The 22,197-nt window shown below is 48.9% G+C and overlaps 1 protein-coding gene across 5 annotated transcripts; it reads left to right on the forward strand.

Moving 5' to 3' along the window:
- The first annotated feature begins 382 nt into the window (after positions 1 to 382).
- On the forward strand, positions 383 to 21,882 carry ANKLE2 (ankyrin repeat and LEM domain containing 2). Of its 5 annotated transcripts, none has more exons than XM_037051815.1 (13): positions 383 to 629; positions 5,890 to 6,364; positions 8,470 to 8,676; positions 10,404 to 10,603; positions 10,683 to 10,871; positions 12,864 to 12,986; positions 14,463 to 14,529; positions 15,857 to 16,029; positions 16,915 to 17,021; positions 17,762 to 17,952; positions 18,354 to 18,975; positions 19,778 to 19,909; positions 20,328 to 21,882. In XM_037051815.1, exons 1-13 carry the CDS (start codon positions 429 to 431, stop codon positions 20,548 to 20,550), a joined length of 2,910 nt encoding a protein of 969 aa, XP_036907710.1. In that variant the 5' UTR covers positions 383 to 428; the 3' UTR covers positions 20,551 to 21,882. The 5 variants fall into 5 exon arrangements, with proteins under 5 accessions (XP_036907710.1, XP_036907711.1, XP_036907713.1 ...); XM_037051816.1 differs by having other exon boundaries at positions 10,410 to 10,603; XM_037051818.1 differs by having other exon boundaries at positions 8,470 to 8,664; positions 10,410 to 10,603.
- Positions 21,883 to 22,197: the final 315 nt, after the last annotated feature.

Raw genomic sequence — 22,197 nt, forward strand, 5'->3', positions numbered from 1 at the left:
CTAATCGCTAACCAGAAGCGTCCTCCTCCGGGGAGACGGAGGCCGCTGGAGGTCTCCTGCAGAATACCTCCGTGCAGCAGCAGGGCTGTCGCGCGGCCCCGCCCCCGTCCGGCCCATCTCAGGACCCGGATCCGGAGCTGCCCGTGCCATGCCTGACCGCGTGCTCCCGCCTCCCCACCCCCGCTCACCCAGTGCTATCAGCGGTCTGGGCCGCAGTCGCACTTCCCTCGCCGGGTCGCGGGAAGCCGGTGGGAGGGCCCCGGCCTGTGCGTATAGCGGCGGGCCACCCCCCCCCACCCCCCTGCCCCCGCCAGCCGACTCCGGAGCGGCGCCGTCAGGCAATGGCGTGGGCAACCCAGGACGCGGGGTCCTAAGGGGAGCGGGTCTGCTCGGTGGCGGCAGCGGCGGCGGCGAGGAGGGCGGTGGCGATGCTGTGGCAGCGGCTGGTGGCCACTGAGTGGGCAGCGCTGGCCTGGGAGCTGCTGGGCGCCTCGGTGCTGCTGCTCGCAGTTCGCTGGTTGGTGTGGCGGCTGGAGAGGCGGCCGCGGGGCCTGGGCCAGAACGCGCCCCCCACCCCGCCACCGCACACGACTGTGGACCCGGCACCGGACCCGAGTAAGGCCCCTCCGCTCTCTGCCTCCTGGACTGACCCCACCCGACCTGGGGGTGCTGCTTTGGGGAAAGGCGGGAGTAACGCCCCGAGGTCCTGAAGGTGGCACAGCGCTGAGCCGGCCTCCCGCCCTGTGTCTGTGGACCGTTTTGTCTGTCTCTCCTTGTGTCCGAATCGCGTTGCCTAGGAGCCCCCTTGCGTCCTTTGTCTGGGCTTCCCTTCGTCTGGTGCCCACCCGTGTCCCCACGCGGTCTGCGCCCTTTCCGCCTCCCGCAACCGCCTCGTTCTCGCGTCCTCAGTTCCCTTGCCCGCGTGTTTCGTATTTCTCGAGTGCTCCCGTGGAAAGATGAAGTTTTCTTTTTAACAGGAAGCGAAATGGACTCTGCCTTGGAACCTCGGGGCCGAGGGTGTCCTTAGGGATGACACCTCGCGGTTGAGAAAGTCGCCCCGAAAAGGCCGGCTCCGTGGGGATGACCCCGGTTGTCCAGCGGGCAGATTCCAGCAGGGATGTGGTCCTTGGACACCAGGTCTAGGCCTCCGTCCGTGCTGTCGCGTTGCCGACTGTCCACCTGCTCTCGCCCTTTAACAGAGCTTTAGGTGGCACCTTTAATGACATACTGCTCCGTCCAGTCACGCAATCAGGACAGGCCCCGAGACTGAAAACCACCCAGACACAGGATGTGGAGGGCTGAGGTTCAGTGTTTTTTTGTATTCAAGTTTCTTTTTAAGTTTTTCACTTGTCATTTTGAAATGATTTTAGGCTTCTAAGAAATTAATGAAAATAGTACAAAGCAAAGAAACACATGGAAAAAGACCCTCGACACCACCAGTCACTGGCCAAATGCAAATAAGCACACCACTCCATTAGAATGCCTAAAAAAAAAACCCAAATATTCCAAATGCTAAGAAACAGAGTTTCATTTACTGCTGTGGAAACCTTAAATATTCAACCACTCTGAAAACGGGCAGTTTCTCAAAGAATTCAACCCACACTGTACTCTGGGGCATGTCTTCTAGAAAACTCATTTTCACTCAGAAACCTATATTCAAATTTTACAACTTTTTAATAGTCAAAAACTGGAGACCTGGCTGGTGTAGCTCAGTGGATTGAGTGCGGGCCTGCGAACCAGACGATCGCGGTTCAATTCCCAGTCAGCACATGCCTGGGTTGCAAGCCAGTTCCCTGCAGGCCAACTCCCAGCAGGGGACGCACGAACGGCAACCATACATTGATGTTTCTCTCCCTCTCCTTCCCCTCTAAAAAGATAAATAAATAAATAAAATCTTAAAAAAAAAACACTGGAATCAGCCCAAATGTCTCATGAGGGGTGAGTGTTCAACACACTGGCAGGTTCATACCAGGGGATGCCACCCAGCAGTGAGACAGCTGTGTGTCCCCACAGCAGCCTGCCCAGTGCTCAAGGGTACTGTGCTGAGTGACAAAGCCATCCCCAGAAGGTCTGCAGCAGAAGATGGGACTTTATTTATGTAGTGTTCTCGCAATGACAGTAGTGGCAGAACAGATCAGTGTTGTCCAGGGTTGGGGACAGCGGGGGAGGAGGTTGGACATGACTAAAGGTGCAGCAGGAGGGAGGTGTGCATGGTGATTGAACAGTTCAGGGATTGATTGTGAATCTCTAGGGGTGGCAAATGGTCAGGAGTCCTGTACAGAAACTCAAAAAAATGCTCCCCGAAACCACTAGACCTACGTCTGGTTTGTGTGTCAGTTCCTGTTTTGGGTCATGGACTGCAATGTTTAAGGCGTCGCCACTGAGGAAAGCAGGGTGATGGGTCTGCGTGACCCCTACTGTGTCTCAACTTTTTGTGTTGGTAATTATTTCAAAATAAAGAGTTAAGTCTGTAGGTGATTCACTTAGATTCCCCAGTGTTAGTGTCTTACACAATCACACTACAGATAGGGAGACCAGGAAGTATCATTCCTGATCCTCAACTTTTTTTTTGGCACCAGGGACTGGTTTTGTGGAAGACAATTTTTCCATGGACCCCCGGGGGTGGGGGATGGCTTGAGGGTGATTCAAACGCATTTCATTCAAGCTTATCTCCTGCTGTTCAGCCTGGTTCCTCATAGGCCCGGACCAGTACCATCCATTGTCCAGAGGTTGGGGACCCCTGAATCTCCGTACCTAACTTGATTTCTTTTTTTTTTTAATGTGTCTATCAATCCCTCAGGGTCTGGCAGATACATCCACTTCTAGCCCAAGGCTCATCACATTGTGGCCTGCAGACCGAATCGGGCCCCACCATTTTTGTAGATGAAGTCTCATTGGAACACATTCATGCTCATCTAGAGCTCTTCTTGAGTGATTGTGAGACCTGTAGATCTCGGCCTCAGGATTTGCTCCCTGGCCTTCTAGAAGTTTGCTAACCACTCACTGTTCCAGCCTCTCCTGACGTGTGACCTCCTCAGGAGCCACGATCGATCCTTGCCGAGTCCCAGAGTACCCCTAGAGGAGCTTCCAAACCACTAACCGAAGCCCCTGAACACCACCTACCAGCTCCAGTCCATGTTCCTGGCCCTTCTCTGTCTGTGGCCTTAGTTTATAGTCAGGTAGGACTTTTTGTTAGTATTGAATAGATGCCATCTCCTTAGGTACTCTGTTACTACTTTGTAGTACATTTGAGCCCATTGTTTTTATTTGTATTCTATTTGGGGGTTCCCCATGTTTTTGTTTATTTAGTGTTTTTTAGTGTGTTTCTAGAAGTCGGAACTTAAACTCATATTCTGAAGTGCTCTTCCTGTGCAGCACCACCTGCCCCACAAGTAACTGGTCCCATGAGTTTCTGCTTCATCCTTTGTTTCTTTCCCACACGTGAGCAGATACCTGTGTCTTGTACGAATATTAGTAACAGAGTGTACTTTTTGCAGAATTAAAAGCCTGCATTCCTTGAGAGCTTATTCAGTGCTACTGATATTTGTGGATAATTTGTTCTATGTCAAACTCAGTGGCATAGACTTTGCGCATATGAATTTATCTAATTTGCATTATAACCTAAGAAGGAGAGCTAGCGTGTCCATTTTATAGATGAGGAAATGGAGACTTAGAGTTTACATAACTCACCCAAGGTCACACAGTTAGTGACACGATACAGTGCAGTGTAATTGTTCAGTTTAGGGTTTGCTTAATTGCTAGGACAAAATCCCCTTTAGACGTGTTTAAAACGTGGCTTCAGAGTCAGGACGCAGGGGATAAAAAGTAGAGTATTGTCAGGAAGGGGCTCAGTTCCTCTCTATTCATAGCACCTTCCCCAGTGTGTCCCTCAGACTTCGCCTTGCATGTGGCTTCGACCTGCCCTGTCCCTTTCCTGTCAGGTCCTTGTCACTGAGCCATCTGTGCTGCTCTTGTGTCCAGGCGTACCTCTGTGGTTCGAGCAGGGGCCCTTCCTGGTGGAGTGCTGCACTCAGCAGGCCCCTTCTTTAGAGGGGGCTGTGCGATATGTTCGCTGTTTATGAGGCTGGTTCTGCTTTGCGAATAAGTAACAACCGTTTCTGAAATCTTGCAGTGGCAGAGGGCATCATAAAAATTTTTTTGAAAAGAAATACGCAAAAATAGGTAGGATAATATAATGAACCCCTTGTACCCATCGTCCAGCTGCAGCTGGTATTCTCTAAATTTTGTTTTCTCTGTCACTGGCCCCTCTGTTCCGCTCTCCTGCCAGAGTAATTTAAAACCAATCCTGGAAGGCCCATCATTTCATCTGTAAGCCTCCTTGATATTAATGTTTTATATTAATATGTCCAGTTTTTTCATCTTCCTGTCTTTTAGTCCTTGGCGTTACTCAAATTCCATATCAGGCTCCCTGTGGTTGTGTATTTGGTTCTCTGGTTTAGTCTCTTGGTATTGGAACCACTACCTGTATCCTAAGGACTCTGGATCTGGTTTTCACCCTCTGATCTTCTTGTCCTCTGAATCTCGGACTTGAAAACTGAAATGCTCACATGGTGTGCGACTGATGTCTCTGATGCTCAGTGCCTAAATCCCCATTTGTTCTGTGTCTGACATTCTCTGCCTCGGGTAAAATCACTTCCTGGGCACCTGGACTGGAAATCTAGGTATTGTCCAGCAGACTGCAGTCCCACAAGGCCCTCTCATGGCACCTGATCTATCTGTCCACTTTCAATACCTCCTGTTCCAGTTTGGGCTCTTGTCTCAAGCCCCAGTAATTGCAGTGGTCAGTTCCTTGTTGATGTTAGCTGGCCACACTTAAACCTATGCTCCATGGATTTAGTTGCTATTTCTCCAAATGTGTTCATTACAGCTCCAGCTCAAATCCATTTGTTTGGTAGCTGTATAACTTGACCAAATTACTTAGCTTCTCTTTGTCTTGGGTTCTTCATCTGTAAAGTGGGCGTGAACAGTGAGTGGTGATACCTACCAGAGTTACTGTTTCTGTTAAATAACTTCAAGTATGTAGAGTGCTTGCAACAGCACCAGGCACGTGGAAAGACAGGCAAAAATTTAAACATGAGCTATTCGTTGTTGCTATGAGCAAAAGGACTGCCAGAGCCATGTGGCTCCTCTGTTTTAAATCTTTGCATAACTTCTGTCACTTACGGGATAAAGCGGAAAAGTAGGATAAGTTTCTGGAGTTGGAGTTTTGATGGAAACTGTTCAGTTGCCTTCCTTGGGGTTTGTTCCAAATTATAGTCCAACCAGCAACACAGGAGTGTTCCTATTTCCTCTGCCTGGACTGTTAGTGTGGTCCTGTTGTGTAATTGTACTAGGGTATAGGATTCTTATCCAGATGAGCCAGAAACTGTGTATCTTGATTTTGTTTATGTTCTGATAGATTTGGATACAAAGAGCATAATGAAAATTCTCATAGGGAGTTCATAGACTCCAGAGAATAGGAGAAACACTGCATTGAAATGAAACTTTGAAGCCAGCTTTTTTTGCCACTTCTTAAAAAAACTGGTTTTAGAGTCATCGATTTGTGTTTTCCACTTATTTATGCATTCTTCAGTTGATTCTTTTTTTTTTTAAGATTTTATTTATTTATCTTTAGAGGGGAAGGGAAGGAGAGAGGGAGAGAAATATCAATGTATGGTTGCCTTTCGTGCGTCCCCTGCTGGGAGTTGGCCTGCAGGGAACTGGCCTGCAACCCAGGCATGTGCCCTGACTGAGAATCGAACCACAATCGTCTGAGTCGCAGGCCCGCGCTCAATCCACTGAGGTACACCAGCCAGGTCAGTTGATTCTTATTAAATAAAAAAAGATATAGGTAAAGCCATCGAATTGATTTGTGTTGTTTTGGGCCCAGGTGGAATGACAATGGACGCCATCCTGGCTCGATTGAAACTCCTGCATCCAGATGACCTTAGAGAAGAAATTGTCAAAGCTGGATTGAAATGTGGACCCATTACCTCCACTACAAGGTTCATTTTTGAGAAGAAATTGGCTCGGGCCCTGTTAGAGCATGGAAGAACCCTGCCTTCACACCCTCCCACCCAGATCCCCATGGGTGCCACAGCTCTCAGCCAGAACACCCAGAGGCCTTTCAAGTCTGCCACGGGGAGCCCCTGTGAGCAGGTCAGCTTTTCTGAAGACAGAGATTTTGGTTGTGGCGTGGGCTTGAATTCTCCGGAGGAAGACGACCTGAAGTCTAAGACCCACTCAGTGCCTTTCAGTGCTGTGGCTGGGGTTGATGGCCCCAAAACCGTGGTGAGGGCCTCTGCTGAACCTCCTCTGTACTATGGGGTGTGTCCAGCCTGCGAGGATGCCCCAGCGAGCAATGGTAATATGACATGCGTGGTGTTTTACACTGGGAGTGGTTGCTTTGACCACAGGGGTGAAGCGATCTTAAAGATCTCAATGTTAGAGAAGAAAGAATGATTCCTCAGTTAACCACTGTTGGCATTTTTATATAGAACTCTCCTAAAAATTTTTTTAACCTATATATGAAACTTTTTAAAATAAAATATTTATTGGCTGACTATTTGTTAATTAATCATCTCCCTCCTTTTTTCTTTTTTGAGGTATTTATTTAATTTTATTTTTAGGGAGGGAGAAAGAGAGGGAGAGAAGCATCAATGTGTGGTTGACTCGCACACTCCCTACTGGGGACCTGGCCCGCAACCCAGGCATGTGCCCTGACTGGGAATTGAACTGGTGACCTTTTGGTTCACAGTCCGCGCTCAGTCCACTGAGCTAAACCAGCCAGGGCTCCTTTTTTCCTTTTTCAACATAATCTGAACACCTGTTATGTTTATGACTGCAAATGGCCAATGAAGGTATAAATAATTTTCAACATCAGAGAATTGCAGTTTGAAACAAGTTAAATAGCATTGGAAAGAATTGATGAGAACTTGTTGATTTAGAATGTAATGTATATATTATAATACAGTACGTAAAGTAAATTTGAAGCTTTTTTCCTCTTCCCCACTGAAATCTTATTGGAAGTAACCGCTTAAAAACTGCTTTAGTGTCTGTAGGTGTGTGTAAGTGTATGCTGTTGTGTTTTAGTAAAAAAAAAAATGGTTGAATAACAGTGTGAAGTCAGAAAGAAGGCATTTTTAAACTTTGAAAGCTGCTGCCCTTTCAAAAGTGTTGCCATTCACTGTGTGTACGAAAGTCACTTCTCCAGTCTCTCTGTGGTATGATATTGAGTTCCCATTTTTCTCTAAAAAAGGTAAAATGGGTATTTTGTGTCCATTCGGTCAGTCATTCTGCAATATACTGAAAGTGTATTGAACTTTCCTTTCTGTCCCTTGCATGAGGGCTCTATCTTGTTTTACATTTAATTACTTTTTGAAAATGCTTGTAGTCTGTTTGTATTTATTTGATAAATTGCTTTATCATGCCTATTGACCATTTTTATTCTTTTTTAAAACTTTTCGTCCTGGCTGGTGTAGCTCAGTGGATTGAGCATGAGCCTTCGAATCAAACAACCGCAGTTCGATTCCCAGTCAGGGTACATCCCTGGGTGGCAGGCCAGTTCTCAGCAGGGGATGCACGAGGGGCAACCATACACTGATACTTCTCTCTTTCCCTCCTTCCCTTTCCCTCTAAAGATAAATAAATACAATATTTAAAAATAAGTAAATAAAAACTTTTACTTATTTATTTTTAGAGAAGAGAAAGGGATGTGTAGCTGCCTCTCATGCACCCCTCACTAGGGACCAGGTCTGCAACCCAGGCATGTGCCCTAGACTGGGAATCAAACCAGTGACCCTTCAGTTTACAGGCTGGTGCTCAATCCGCTGAGCCACACTAGCCAGGGCTCTTATTGACCATTTTTACTGGGCAGTGGGCATTACCATTCTTCTGGTATATCAGTTTAAAATATTTTATCCCGGTCTGTCATTTGCATGTTATGTATTTTTGAGAGTCTCATACAGAACTTGATTGTGATAGTTCCCCTAAAGAACTATAATATTTTTTAATAATCAAAACTTTCTTTTTCTTCATGCATTTTGGGTTTCTTGGCATGCTTAAAAAGACATCTCCCACCCAAAATTATGTTTAAAATTCTCTTACATTGTTTTGTTAATCTGTTCATAGTTTTAAGACTTGCTTTCTTTGTTATTTTTGTTTAGATCATTAAGCCATGAGTTTTATTTTTCAGTATGGAATTTTGTATCCTTGTATATAAAATTACATACATGTATAAAAATATATCACGGTGTTTATGTCCACACACGTACATGATGAAGCTTATTGCATTCTTTTGGCCAGCGAAGACCCTTTTTCTTCGGGATTACAGCTATGAAACGTTCATGTTGGAGGGAAGGCAGACAGCCGAGGAACAGCGGTTGGCTGCGAGGCACAGGGCCTTCAGTGGCTGCAGGACAGCGGCTCCTGTCACTCGTCTTCACCTTCTATCTGTTACTTCCCACACAGAAAGGATTCATGTTTACCAAGATAAAAAGGAAGCATTGCAAGCTGTCAAAATGATCAAAGGATCCCGCTTCAAAGCTTTTTCAAGCAGAGAAGATGCTGAGAAATTTGCTAGAGGAATTTGTGATTATGTCCCTTCTCCAAGCAAAACTTCTTCTCTACTTTCTCATGTGAAAATAGCATCACTCTCTAGCAATGGTGGGTTAAAAGGTAAATTACATAGCTGTTTACAGCTTGGCATTACTATGAGATTTGCCCCAAAGTATTTTGTGCTCTTTCCTGATATATGGAAATTCGTTTTTTCTGCCTTTGGGAGAAGTCCGGTTTTCCAGGGAGGGAAGGCCAGGTGTGGAGCAGCTGGAAGAGAATGGGCCCTTAGGGGCTGGTCTGGGGGCACTCAGGACCATGAGGGTAGAGGCAGCAGGCTGAGAGGGCTGGGCAGCTACTGTAGGTCCTGACACTGACCAGCTGTGGGAGAAGCAGTGAGGACCACCATCAGCTCTTCTGTTCCTTCTGTCTTCCTCTCTCCCTGCTGCCTGTTGCTTTCAGGGACATTTTTAAAGAGTTTATTTATTTATTTTTGGACAGAGGGGAAGGGAAGAAGGAGGAGAGGGAAACATCAGTGTATGGTTGCCTCTTGTGCACCCCCTACTGGGCACCTGGACTGTAACCCAGGCGTGTGCACTGACTGGTCATTGAACTGGTGACCCTTTAATTTGAAGGCCAGAGCTCAGTTCACTTGAGCCACAGCAGCCAGGGCTGGGGGCATTTTCTGGTGCAAAACCAGTCTATTTCCCACATGAAGCTACACCTGCTTCTAGGACTGTGGCACCAGCTTTGACCCAGACTATTCAGTCAGGTCAGAAACCTGACCTCCTGGCCTCAGTCTTGTCTACTCTTGGAGCTCCCAGCTGTCCTGCTTCCTAGGCTGGCTGGGGTTCCAGAGGAAGCCCCTCCTGGCAGACATTCGGCCACCCAGAGTCCCATTTGCTTCCTTTCTTCTGCCCCCTTACTTGGCTTCACACAGGTGCTTCCTGTAAACCAGAAGGATTTGAGCCCTTATGGCACAGGTGGCAAACACAAGGCCTGCAGGCCAAATCTGGCCCTCCACGTGGTTTTATCTGGCCCAGCACCTTGTTTGTACCCTGCAGCAGCACTGAGCACTTGCTTCACTGTTAGGGAGTAGTTACATTTATACAGCCCTAAAATTATACTCGGCCCTTTGAAGGTAACCCCAAGGCTGATGTGGCCCCCAGTGAAAATGAGTTCAACACCCCTGCCTTACGGGCTTCCATCTGCGCTGTTCGAGAAAGGCTCCCTCAAGATACGTTTCCGACTTCTTCAGGGATTGGAATGAAACTGATGGAAATCGTTTTGGCTCACTGCCTTTAAGGGTGCTCCCTGTGCTTTCCAGATCTGGGGCGATGCCAGTGGCCACATGGCCCCGCCCTGCCCCTGCCCAGCTTTCCCAGCTGGGTTCAGCAGGTTGCTGCTCTTCACGCACCTGCTGCTGCCATGTGCTTGTGCCACTGCTGGACGCCAGGGCACCGTCCTGCTGCGCCCTCCGGTTTCTTCTCTGTTTCTCTCAGCTGGACCGCAGGCTTCTGTTGGGGCAGGTTTTCATCACCCTCTGTGCAGCCTGTGGGGGAGCTGAGAAAATGTTTGTGAAATTAACTTTTCTTTTTCTTTTAATCGGGTTTATCAAAAGATTATATATTGTAGGTTTTTTCAACTAATTGGTTTTGGGGTTTCATTTAGCTGTTCTGTTTTTTTTATTTCTTGTTGCCATTACTGTTTTTTTCCTACTATTTTCTACTATTTAATTACTTCAACCTTTATCTTTAATTTTTTCTCTTTTATTTTTAGTTCCTTTTCAAATCTGCATTAATTGTATATTAATTTATTGAAGTTAAATGTTCTTAAATTCTGTCTCTTAATAACAGATGGTTTGCGCTTATCTGAGTCAGAAACAGTGAACAGAGAACGACCAAACAGTTATAAAAACCCCCGTACACAGGACCTCACTTCCAGACTGCGAAAAGCTGTGGAGCAGGGTGACGAAGACACCTTCTCCAGCCTTGTCTGGAGTAACCCTCGGTATCTGATTGGTTCTGGGGACAACCCAACCATTGTGCAGGTGAGCTTGTGTGCAGCATTGTGAGCTGCGGGACCTTGGGTGACAGAAATGAAGCCCAGAATCTTTGCTCTTCCCTTAGGAGGGTTGTAGGTACAACGTCATGCATGTTGCTGCCAGAGAGAATCAGGCTCCCATCTGCCAGCTGACTCTTGAGACGCTGGAGAACCCTGAGTTTATGCAGCTCATGTACCCCGATGACTCCCCGGACATGTTGCAGAACCGCATTTGTTACATCCTTGACCTGTACCTGAATACACCTGACAAAGGGGTGAGTGCACCGCCTTTCTTTCTTCAGTGACATCACGGCCAGCCCCACAGTGAAACAAGACCCATGTGCCTGGCTTTGAGTAGGTACTGTGTCCCTGCATGTGGAGGGTCAGCAAGGGGGTGTGCACCCAGTGAGCTCAGAGGGCGTGGAAAGGCGGTGGGAAAGGAGCCGTTCACACACACAGGTCTGCTCTGCCAGGCAGGGTGCTGTGACCCTCGGGCCACTGGGCTGCAGGTAGCAGTGGGAGACGCCCCAGTGGGGAGCCTGGAGAAGACTACAGAGGCAAGTCAGGGACTTGAGAAGCGTTGTGAACTGGGACGGAGAGTTGTCTGTTGTTGTAACTCTTTTTTTGGATTATTGTCTTTTTAAAATCTTTTTCTTTCATTTATTTTTCAATTACAGTTTACATTCAGTTATCTTTGCATTAATTTTAGGTGTACAGCATCGTGACTAGACATTTATATAACTTACAAAGTGGTACCCCCCATAAGTCTAGTGCTCTTCTGACACCAGGACATGGTTATTACGATACTATTGACCATATTCCCTGTACTGAGCTTTATATCCTGTGACTGTTTTTGTAACTGGTAATTTATACATATCAATCCCTTCACCTTTTTTTTTTAAGAAGTCTGTCATTCCTCCACTTTTAAAAAAAATTTATTTATTGATTTTAGAGAGAAAGAGTGATGGAGAGAAGCACTGATTTGTTGTTCCACGTATTTTCCACTGAATCCACAGCATTCAGTGGTTGATTCTTATATGTGCCCTGAACGGGGGGGGGGGGGGGGGAACCCTCAACCTGGACATATTGAGATGAAGCTCCAAGCAGCCAGGGCCCCCTTCACCTTTTTCTTTTTTTTTTTAATATATATATATATTTTTTAAATTTATATATCTTTAGAGGGGAAGGAGAGAGGGAGAGAAACATCAATGTATGGTTGCCTTTTGTGTGTCTCCCCTGCTGGGAGTTAGCCTGCAAGGAACCGGCCTGCAACCAGGCATGTGCCCTGGCTGGGAATCGAACCGCGATCGTCTGGTTCGCAGGCCCGTGCTCAATCCACTGAGCTACGTCAGCCAGGGCTCCCCCTTCACCTTTTTCATCTAGCCCTCAACCCCCTTTCGTTTGGCAGCCCTGTTTGTTTTCAGTGCCTATCAGTCTGTTTCTGTTTTGCTTACTTGTTTATTTTGTTTTTTAGATTCCACATAAAAGTGAAATCATACAGTCTTTGTCTTTCTCTGACTTACTTAACTCAGCATAATACCCTTTCAGTCCATCCATGTTGTCACAGATGGCAGGATTTCAGGGTCGGCGGGTGTTTTTTGTTTTAATAGCTGAGTAATATCCATTATACATGTGTACCACATCTTTTTCATCTGTCGAGGGACACTTAGGTTGTTTCCGTATCTTGGCTGTTGTAAATAATTGTAAGTAATTCTGCAATACAGGTGCATACACCTCTTCAAGTTAGTGATTTGTGTTTATTTGGATAAATACTCAGAATTATTGGCTCATAGGTATTTCTGTTTTTAATTTTTGAGGAACAAGGAGTGGACTGTTTGGTTTGCAATGGCATTAGCTGCTAGAGAATTTTCTCTGAGCACAGAGCAATTTCATAGACTTTGCTTTATTCTGGATGTTGCCTTCATCTGTTTATTTCACATTTGGAGCATTGATTATGAGACATTGTACCAGGCCTTGGAGTGTTAAAGCTGTTGTTCACTGAGCAGTGTTCACTCCCCAGCTCCATTGGGGCTCCCACTGGACCTGGGCACCTGGGCACTAGGTACATGGTGAGCAGAGCACTGTGCTGGGCTCCAGCCCTGGCATGAGGTGGATGTGTGGTAGCTGCTGGTATTCTCAGTTATAAAAACAGTGTCTTTGTTTTCGGGGGCTTTGTTTCTTGTATTAAGTAACTGTTTTCATCATAAAGCAGCCTTATGAGACGAAGGAGTGTAAATGGGAAATGTGTTCTTCTCTGCACCTCTCAGGGCTACGACACACCGTTGCACTTTGCTTGTAAGTTTGGGAATGCGGATGTGGTCAATGTGCTTTCTTCACACCCTTTGATTGACAGACGTCGAGTGAATAAATGTGGTAAAACACCTGAAGATGTAAGTACCTATTAAAATGCTTATACTTTGTAGCATTAGAAATGAAGTATGTAAAATCGCAGTCTGTGATCGCCGCCACCATGAAGCTGGGGGTAACTTGGACTGCACACGCATGCATGTGTGTGTGTGCGCGTGTGTGCTTACAGGCACCTAGAGCCCAGCTGCTGAGGGCTGCCACAGAGCCAGGAGGGGATGAGCAGCCCTGTGGGCTGATTTTATTTTCCTGAAACAGGTGCTCAGTTTTCTCAGCGGCTCACGGTCTTTTGTCAGGTTCTCTCTGTACCTGTCTCAGTTGGCCAGGGCCAAAGAGGACAAAGGCTGTGATGATGGTGGTGATGATCATGGTGGTGAAGGTGGTGATGAGGATGATGGTGCTGCAGACACCTGACAGATTCAGCTCAGGGTGCACCAGGTGCTGACCTAAGCCATGCCTACAGATTCCCACCTGAAGGATGCAGGCCTCTGCTGGCCTCTGCTGGCAACTGAGCAAAATGTGCCCTGCCCCCCACCCCAAGAGGGCTGAGCCCTGTCTGTGTCTGGAAGTGGACCAGCTCCACGAGATTGGAGCTGTCAGCTGACCTGGCCTGACCTGTCCACCCTTTTGGAACATGGCCCGTGAGGACTCTGCTCTGGTAGCAGATGCCTTCCTTGTAACAGCTGGGGTTATGTGCCTACTTTCTGGAGAAAGTTTAAGAGTGCATGTGAACAAGAATAAAATTCAGACAATTCTGCAATTCAGAAATTAACAGTATTTTGCACATATCTGACTCAGCATTTTCTGTGCATGTGTATATATTTTAATATAAAATGCTCTTTGGTAACACATGTCAAAAACATTTGACACTTCTCACAATTAGTTGCACTCGTCCCAGGGTGCGCTGCATGGCCGTGTCGTAAGTCGGTCCTCATATGCTGTCGGGATGATCGTTTTGTGGCGTCTTCCTTATTTGAAGGTTACGTTTTGATTGTCTTCTAACAAACATGTTCTTGTCACTCCAGTTCTTCAAGAGCTGACAAAATTGATTCCTATAATTGCAAAAGGCAGACATTGGTGTTTCATGCTACATGGCTCTTGGGTGTCTACCCTGCCGAACAGTGGGCTCCGGGCAGCGGCACTCGGCTGAAAACCGTGAGCCTGTCTGTACACCTCTGCTTCAACTTGATAGTGCACTTGAAGGTTTCTCCATGCAGAGAACTAGCAAATGGAGAACAGCATGAAGGAAGGAAATAAAATTTACCCAGAATCTCAGAGTTTTCTTCTTGTCCTGGAAACATAAGCTGCTACAAAGCGTTCTGGAAGACAGACTTTAACTGTTTAGGATGCAGTTTTTGGTTGGGGCACTAAATATTGAGCATTAGGTACTATTCTTATTTTGTTGACTTAAAAACTTGGATTTATAAAACTTTAATGATAAGAAAATCTGATAAACTAAGATTTTGAGTGAACTTTACATAACTCTGTTTTTTTAAAAATAGGTTATTTGTGAAAGAAGCAAAAACAAATCTGTGGAACTGAAGGAGCAGATCAGAGAATATTTAAAGGGTGAGGAGAGGCATTGGTGCTGGGGTGTGAGGCCCACTGCTGCGTAGGACTGGGCAGGTCCAAGCCTGGCCGTGTGCAGGGTGTGAAGCTCCACTTGGCAGCCCTCGTCCTGGTTACCCCGTTTTCCTGAACCCCCCCTCCCGCTCCACCTTGGTCTTCATACTGGGCCTCCTTTGATGCCTTGAACTGTTCTGAGAGACCAAGCTGTCGGTCATGCGCCTCACCCCTTACCCTCTGCGGACGGCTCATGTGGCAGGTGTATCTGACCTTTCTCGGGTAGATGCGAGCCTGTGCCTGAGCTCCCTGTCACCTCTTTCTGTACCAGGCCCCGCCCCCACCCTTGGCAAAGTGGGGCAGCTCCTCCCTTTCGCTCCCTGGGCAGCACCCACTCTTGAGGCCTGGCCAGCTCTGTATCTCATCACTCAGACCAGGACTTGGATTGCCCGCTTAGCTTTTGAGGACGGTCCTTGGAGGTTCAGTTCACTCTCGGGGCCCTCATTTCTCTGGTCAGGAGCTCATGGGCCTTGGCCTGTAGCTGGCAGGCTTCCAGACTGAGGATGGCTGGTTTTGGAAAGGTGCCGTTGCTGCTATCTTCCTCTGTTTCCAGGCAACGGAGTTTCAGGCAATGGAGCAGAGGGTCCTTTCCTTGGCACCTTCAGCCAGAGGTCGCTGCCTCCACTGGCTGCATGTCTGTCTTCTCAGTTTCCCTTCCCCAAATCCCCGTTGCTCCGTCTCCATCGAAGAGACACTGCTGCCACTTCCTACTTTCATATATAAGGCTCAGTGCCCCTGGACCGCCAACCGACTGTGTGCATGTTGTCCCCTACAGCCTGGCCACACTCTCCCTTGTGACCTTACTGTCTCTCCCTTTGTTCTTTCCTGAGTTCCCATCACAGTGTCTGTGAGTGCACGTCGGTTTAGAGACAGGTGGTCAGTGATCAGAACTGTGACGTACTGGAAGGATTGGGAACTGGGAAGGGGGTGAGGACGGACCTTCTTTCTAGTGCTGTCCTGTGCCCACCTAGGCTCATCTTACTCCCCAGTCCCGCCTCTCAGTCCTTTTAAGAACCTGGGGTGAGAAGGTGTTTACGCTCCCCCTCCTTCCCTTTTTTCCCCCACAGAGGTAGAACGTTGGGCTCATTCACAGAGTCTGGCACATCTGGCCTCTTGTGAAGTTCTTTCAGCGCCAGAGATTTGCAGCTGTTTTGCTGTTGTCATGGAATTGCTCATGTGGTTTCTTGGGTCATTTATTGGAAGTCCCCACATGTGTACTGAGGTGAGGAACTGACGTGATGAGCAGATGTGATGAGCTCTGGTGTCTCCCCAGGTCACTATTACGTGCCGCTCCTGAGAGCAGAGGACATGTCGTCCCCAGTGATCGGGGAGCTGTGGTCTTCAGACCAGACAGCCGAGGCCTTTCGCATCAGCCATGGTGGGAGCAGCCCCATGGACCCTGTTCTGACCCTGAGAGCCTTCGCAGGACCCCTGAGTCCAGCCAAGGTGAGCTGCTGCGGAAGCTTCTGGAACGAGCTCCTGGCTGTGCCCACCAGAAGTGCTGAGTGTTCTAGCTTCTCCCCTGCAGTTGGTTTCGGAGAACAGGTCTTCCTGGGACCCCAGTGAGGGAGTGATGGGGCTTCAGAAGGTTCACTGGGGAAACAGGAGTGTCCCAGTCCTGCTCCTCACTGGCTGCTAGCAGGGGCGTGGTGGGGAGCCTGCACCTCGGAAGTGACGTTTACCTGGGCCGACCCTTCCCGTGCCGTGGTCACCAGGTTCTCCCATTAGCTCTGATAGCCCTTCTCACAGGGTGTGGCCGGGCTAGCTGAGCCGTCTTTCCTAGTGGTGCAGACTGGCATTGTCACAAGGAAACTTCCACTTGCGAGCCTTGAAGTTCACCTGCACTGAGCTGTTACATACAGTGGCCTATATAATCTTTCCTGGCATTGAACAAATTCTGAATAGTTACCTATAAAACATCTCCAAAAGCAAGTGGTATCAGTGGGATGAGATTCAGCTGCATAAAACGTAAAACTCTGATGGGTCAAAAACATGGTCATTAATTTTTCCCTCGTGTGGTGTGAAGTGGAAGCCTGGTGACTATGGGCGGCAGCTTAGTGCTGTGTTCCTCGGGCCTCCTGGTGCAACTCCAACCCCACACCCCACCCAGAGCCACAGGAAATTAGAAGGGCCCGGGCCCCTGCACCTCAGTCAGAATGCAGCCCCTTGTACCTCTCTTAGCTGCAAGGCAGGTGGACATGTTGTCCAGGCTATGTTGGGAGGCGGGCAGCGACCCTGGGAGCACCCAGCTGGTTCTGCGATGCTCGTGGGTCTTCACGTTTTCCAGCAGCTTGGATGCATAACACAGCTCAAGATGTGTTCTCTTCATAGGCAGAAGGTTTTCGCAGACTCTGGAAAACCCCACCTCGAGAGAAAGCAGGCTTCTTTCACAATGTCAAGAAGTCAGATCCAGAAAGAGGCATGGAGAGAGCGGGAAGGTACTTAAAACGGGGTGGAAATGCCAGTGACATCTGCCTCAGAGTCAGAATTCCCAGGAAGCATTTACACCAGGATGTTCCAGCCTTTTCCTGGAGCTCTGATTCCCTGCAGGCCTTGTGCACGCAGCCCCTCTCCAAGTCATGCAGCCTTTGTCTGAGGGATGGAGAGTGTTTGGAAGGAGGCCCTGCGTTGGGTGCTTCTTTGGCAGTGAAGGAGGAAATAGAACACAGGGTGTTCGGGGTGGCTAGAAACCACAGTAACAGTCAGGAGCTAAATTACAGAGTAATCAAATAAAGCATTCTTGAATTGACTTAGAATTTTTCCTTAAAATATGTGCTCAATTTCAGGTTTACCACTTGAACTTGAAAAGGACTTCTAAGTTTTCATGTGCCTGACTAAAACCAGAATCATATTCTACTTTATATCACTGTTTTATAAAAACACAAAGGTCTGTCTATTTGTGACATTGTGCTCTTTTGCCTTTCACCTGTACGGTTTGTTAGTAAAGCTGTTTTTGGTTGCGGTGTTCCACCCCCAGTGACTAGCTCGTTCTAGCCCATCAGAGCTCCACGAGGGAGCTGCTCGCCTGTGTTAGAGGACAGAGTCCTATCTTTGCCCCAGATTTAGGGTGAAATGAGACCATAACTAAGATGTCTGCCTTTGCTGGCTGTTTTCTGTTGTCTGTTCTGGGATTTTTGTTCCAGCTTCACAACTGATCATTTATGCCTTATTCTTACAGGGATCTCGCCCATGACCTGGGATACCCCTGGGTCGAGTACTGGGACTTCCTGGGCTGCTTTGTCGACCTGTCTTCCCAGGAGGGCCTGCAGAAACTGGAGGAATATCTCACACAGCAAGAAGTGGGCAGAGAGGCCCAGCGAGACACAGGAGAAAATGAAGCCCGTGTTCAGGAGAACCCCTCTGCCTTTGGTAAGGACACGCAAGGTGTCCCTGCACTTTGGTGACCTGGACACCGCCCTGTGTCTGTGGACCCAGAGCACATCCCTGCGAACACGGGAATGCCTACCACTCCCCTCTGCCCACCATGTTCTCGGTGCCCTGTGTTCTCGCAGATTAGATGGAGGCAGCAGGCACTAGCCTGTCCTACCTGCGGCTACCCTTGGCCTTGACCTCCTTCTTATCTTCCTGGAGGCTCTGTTTCTGTTTCAGGGTCCTACTTGCCCTGTCCCTGGAGCATGGCGGGTGGTTTTGTCTTGTGTCTGAGAAGGCTTTGAGGAGGGACTGGTGTGTCGTGGGGTCTGCACTGTGCTGCACGCGCTTTGTGCGGACTCCAGTACCTGCCCCTGAGGGGCTGCTCTGTCTCCCTACAGGCTGCCGTGGGAAATGCAGTGACTCCACCTCTGGGGAGGTCTTTCTGAGTGAAGACAATGTCATGAGCTTGGAAGAGGTTAAAAATCGACAGAACACAGCTCGAAACAACAGCCAACCCACAGTTGAGACTTTCGGAGACTTGGGGTGCAACATCCTTCCCTTGGAGCAGAGGACCTGTCCCCCCAACAACAGGAATGGGTGCTGCAGCCCCCTGAGTGGCAGCAAGATCCCGGGTGGGAAGAGGACAAAGGCCGCTTGCGGGGAGGAAGCCCTCCCGTCACCTGTCTGCAGCTTGACTGTGGAGTTCAATAAGCTCCATGTGCAGAATCTAGGAAGTGGCCCTTCCAAGACACCAAACAAAAGTATGAACACGAGAGATGAGAAGATCCTGACGTCAGGAGTGGATGCAATGGACAGTGACGTGTCAGAGCCTCCTGCTGCCAACAGACTTGGAAACAGCCAGGCGAAGACAGAAAGCAAGATGTCAACAGGGATTGCCAACATGTGCCTGGATCCCCACAGTCCTGGACACGAGGCCCAGCATGGCTGCCTGTCTGCGTCCTCAGAGCCCGCAGGGGTCCCCACCACGGAGGAGCCTGTCCGCAGGCTCTTCCTGTTTGGGTATGAATTGGCGGGGGGTGCGGGGAGACGCTGTAGGACGGGCGTGAGGCTCGATGATGGGGTGAGGGAGGAAGTGTGGGGGACAGCTGTCCTCTGCCCACAGCCTGGCTTCACATGCACCTCTCCTTCCCGTGTGTCGTGTGTGTAGCTTCTTGAAACTCGGTGTCTCAGCTGGATCTTCAGGTTGGTAGGAGACCCATCCTTTTCAGCTTAGCCTTGTGTTGCTGCTGTTTCCGGGGAGATGGACATCCCCAGGGTGACTGGGACTGTCCTAAGAATGTGGCTTGTTTTAGGAAGAGAGATCTGGGAGTCAGTCCCTGTCCCCCAGGTGGTGGCCTGTCCCAGGTCCATGATTCTCAGAACTGGAAATATAACTGCATTTTCACAGCAGGGCAGGTCCTAGGGGCATTCTCTCCCAGGTCAGCATGTCCTTTCTGCCACCTTAGCCTCTGTCCCTCCGCAGCCTGGGTTGTACCTGACAGCTGGTTCTCGAGATGGTGGTGCGGGACCAGCATCTGCATCTGTGCTGGGTTTATGAGTTAAGGATGCAGCGGTTTGCCCTGTCAGGGTAGCTCAGTTGGCTAGAGTGTTGTCCCGATACACCAAGGTTGCAGGTTCGATCCCAAGTCAGGGAACATACAAGAACCAACCAGTGAATGTGTAAATAAGTGGGACAACAAGTTGATGTTTCTGCTGCGCCCCCAAAATTAGTCAGTCAAAAGAAAAAGAAATGCAGTGCTGTTAGGAGTCTGTTTTTAATCACGTGTTTCTCCATTTCCTCCTCTTTTGTAACGCCTTCTAGAGAGGAGCCGTCTAAACTGGACCGGGATGTTTTGGCAGCTCTGGAGTGTGCAGTTGTGGACCCTCGGCAGCACCCTGCCGTGCACAGGTGGAGGAGCGTTGTTCTGCACTACCCGCCCTCTGCCAGACAGAGGTACATGTGGGCCCAGAGTCTGCTGGCACTGGAGTTGGGAACTGCCTGATTCTGACCATACGCTTGTAGTGGTTCCCCCAGAACACTAGACAAGCTAGTGATTAGCCCTGACATGTGGCCATGGCTGGGGACACCTCAGAGGAGGGGTCTGCAGTGCGAGGAGAAGCCGACGGGGTGCTGCTGACGAGGGAGGGTGTGCGGGGGCACCCAGGGTGCCTGGTCATGGTCATGTGGGATTTATGTAGACAATCAGATGAGCTCTTAACTTCAAGGCCTATGTTCTGAGGCTCTAAGGGCCTCTCATCGGAGCCACAGTGGTCCTTTGGGTTCAAGTGCAAGAGCTCAGGTCCTGTCGTGGCCTCTAATCTCACCACACACACTCCCCTCTGTACTGACAGACCTTTCTTGGTTTCCTCAGTTGGCCAAGTCCTGCGATAAAAGGAAAGTTGACGTCTCAGCAGCCGGATCTCAGTTGCCCTCCCAGCTGCAGCCCAGGGAGAAGTGGTCCCTCAGGAGGCAGCCCCAGGAAGCCGGGACCGGCCCCCTACTCCCCCCGCCTGGGCAGCCCTGGGCGCTACAGCCCTGCCAACGAGGGCCACTTCCGCAGAATGGTGCGCTCGGCCCAGCTTGCATCCTTATAGGGCCGATGCTCACTGCGCAGCTCTTGCTTCATTTTCAAAGAAAGAAGGATAACGTGTCTGTTGCTCAAATTCACAAAAAAGGATATATTCTGATTAATTTATTAATCCTCATTTTGAGAGTAAAAGTATTTTAGAAAATGCTAATGTTCTGTATAAAATTTATATTTCTGGTACTTTGGGAGAAGTTGATGAAAGCAAACTCAGGTACCAGTATTTTGGAATCTGTCAGTGTGGTAGTGACCCAGACCTGGGTTACTGTCCTGGTTGCATGTGTGACGACTGCCTGGGAGCCAAGGCCACCTGGCTCCCAGAGACCACCAGCTGTACCTGGAGGTGGGGTCGACCGCACCAGGAGCAGCCCCCTGCTGGAGCCAGCTCACTGCAGCTCAGTTCTGGACACTAAGGTGAATTGTGTCCACCTTCCTTTTCTGGGAGGGGGTTACTTTCGGGTTCCCCTCGGCTGGACAGATAAAGCTTTTTTCTCGGACACAGCCAGTGGCCCTGGGAGGCCTGCGTGTGCCGCACGGGGCTGGGCAGCAGTCCTGAGCAGTGAGCTCTGCCCCAGCCCAGAGCCTGCCTGCTGTGTGTTGCCGGTGCGATGGGGCAGGGCGTGCAGTCAGTTGTCTCCTGGCTTTGAAGTGATCTCGTGTTGCAGAATTTACTTAGAATATTTTGGAACTTACTCCAGTTGGATTACTGTTATAAAAGCGTCACATTTTAGTACCGAAACTGGAGGTTGGTTTTTGAGGGATTTGAGACCGGTTCAGTCATTTGAGTGTGGTTTACTTGCGCCCCGCCCCCCAGGTCAGTGCTGAGTGTGGGAGTCACGCTCCCAGCGCCACACCAGACGCCCAAGGGCAGACTCCACAGTGATGGATGACGGCTCACAGAGCTGCGTTCTGTGAGCGTCCAGGGTGGGGACCAACGAAAACTCTACCAGCGCTTTTGCTAACTTCAGTGCCTTTTGTAAATGATTTTTCATTTTCCTGAACTTGATTTTTGAGAATGTACAGTGATGCTAAGTAGGCATGAGATTCTTTTTCATTCATAAAAATGGCTGTGTCTTTCAAATCAAGGTGCAGATTTAAAATTTCTAATGGTTACACAAGGTGTTTTCACAGGTAGTGTCGCCTGTGAAATGGCGACAGCCTGTGTGAGGCAGGAAATAATGTTCTAGTGTAAACTCCAGCAGCATTTTAAATGGCATCTTTGTTCTCAGAAGGAATCGGAGTAGACACATTCAGAGTGCTGTCTCGTCTGGACGCTCACCTTGCTGCCTTGTGTGTTGCTGTAAATATTCAGATGGAAATTAAAGCAGTGTTCTGCCCTGATTGTGCCGACTGCTGTTCCTCATGTGTGAAGCTTGGCCTTTGTTCCCGCCTGTTTGTCGGGCAGCCTGGTCCCAGCGAGGCCTCCGATGTTGATGTTCTTTTAGACCCAGTTAATGAATCGTTTGTAAGACAGCGCGGCGATATTTCTGAGATTTCAGAAAGACCTCTCACCTGTGACCAGGCATCATGCTGTTTTTAGTCGAATCTTAAGCAGTGTTTGGCGAGACTGTTGATCTGTCCTTTCCTTGGAAGAGGCCCTTTCATTCCTAACACAGGCATGTTGTGGACAACGTTCCGGCCTCGGTTAAGTCAGCAT

The sequence above is a fragment of the Sturnira hondurensis genome, unplaced genomic scaffold (assembly GCF_014824575.4).
Source record: "Sturnira hondurensis isolate 20B ecotype Veracruz unplaced genomic scaffold, ASM1482457v3 Scaffold0007406, whole genome shotgun sequence".
Classification (NCBI taxonomy): Eukaryota; Metazoa; Chordata; class Mammalia; order Chiroptera; family Phyllostomidae; genus Sturnira; species Sturnira hondurensis.

What these genes read in the sequence shown, in the direction of transcription:
- ANKLE2 (XM_037051815.1), top strand. Translation starts at nt 429, where the DNA reads ATGCTGTGGCAGCGGCTGGTGGCCACTGAGTGGGCAGCGCTGGCCTGG. An exon ending in GACCCCTGAGTCCAGCCAAG is followed by an intron (nt 16,030 to 16,914) that starts GTGAGCTGCTGC and finishes TTCTCTTCATAG; the next exon opens with GCAGAAGGTTTTCGCAGACT. An exon ending in CCGCCCTCTGCCAGACAGAG is followed by an intron (nt 19,910 to 20,327) that starts GTACATGTGGGC and finishes TGGTTTCCTCAG; the next exon opens with TTGGCCAAGTCCTGCGATAA.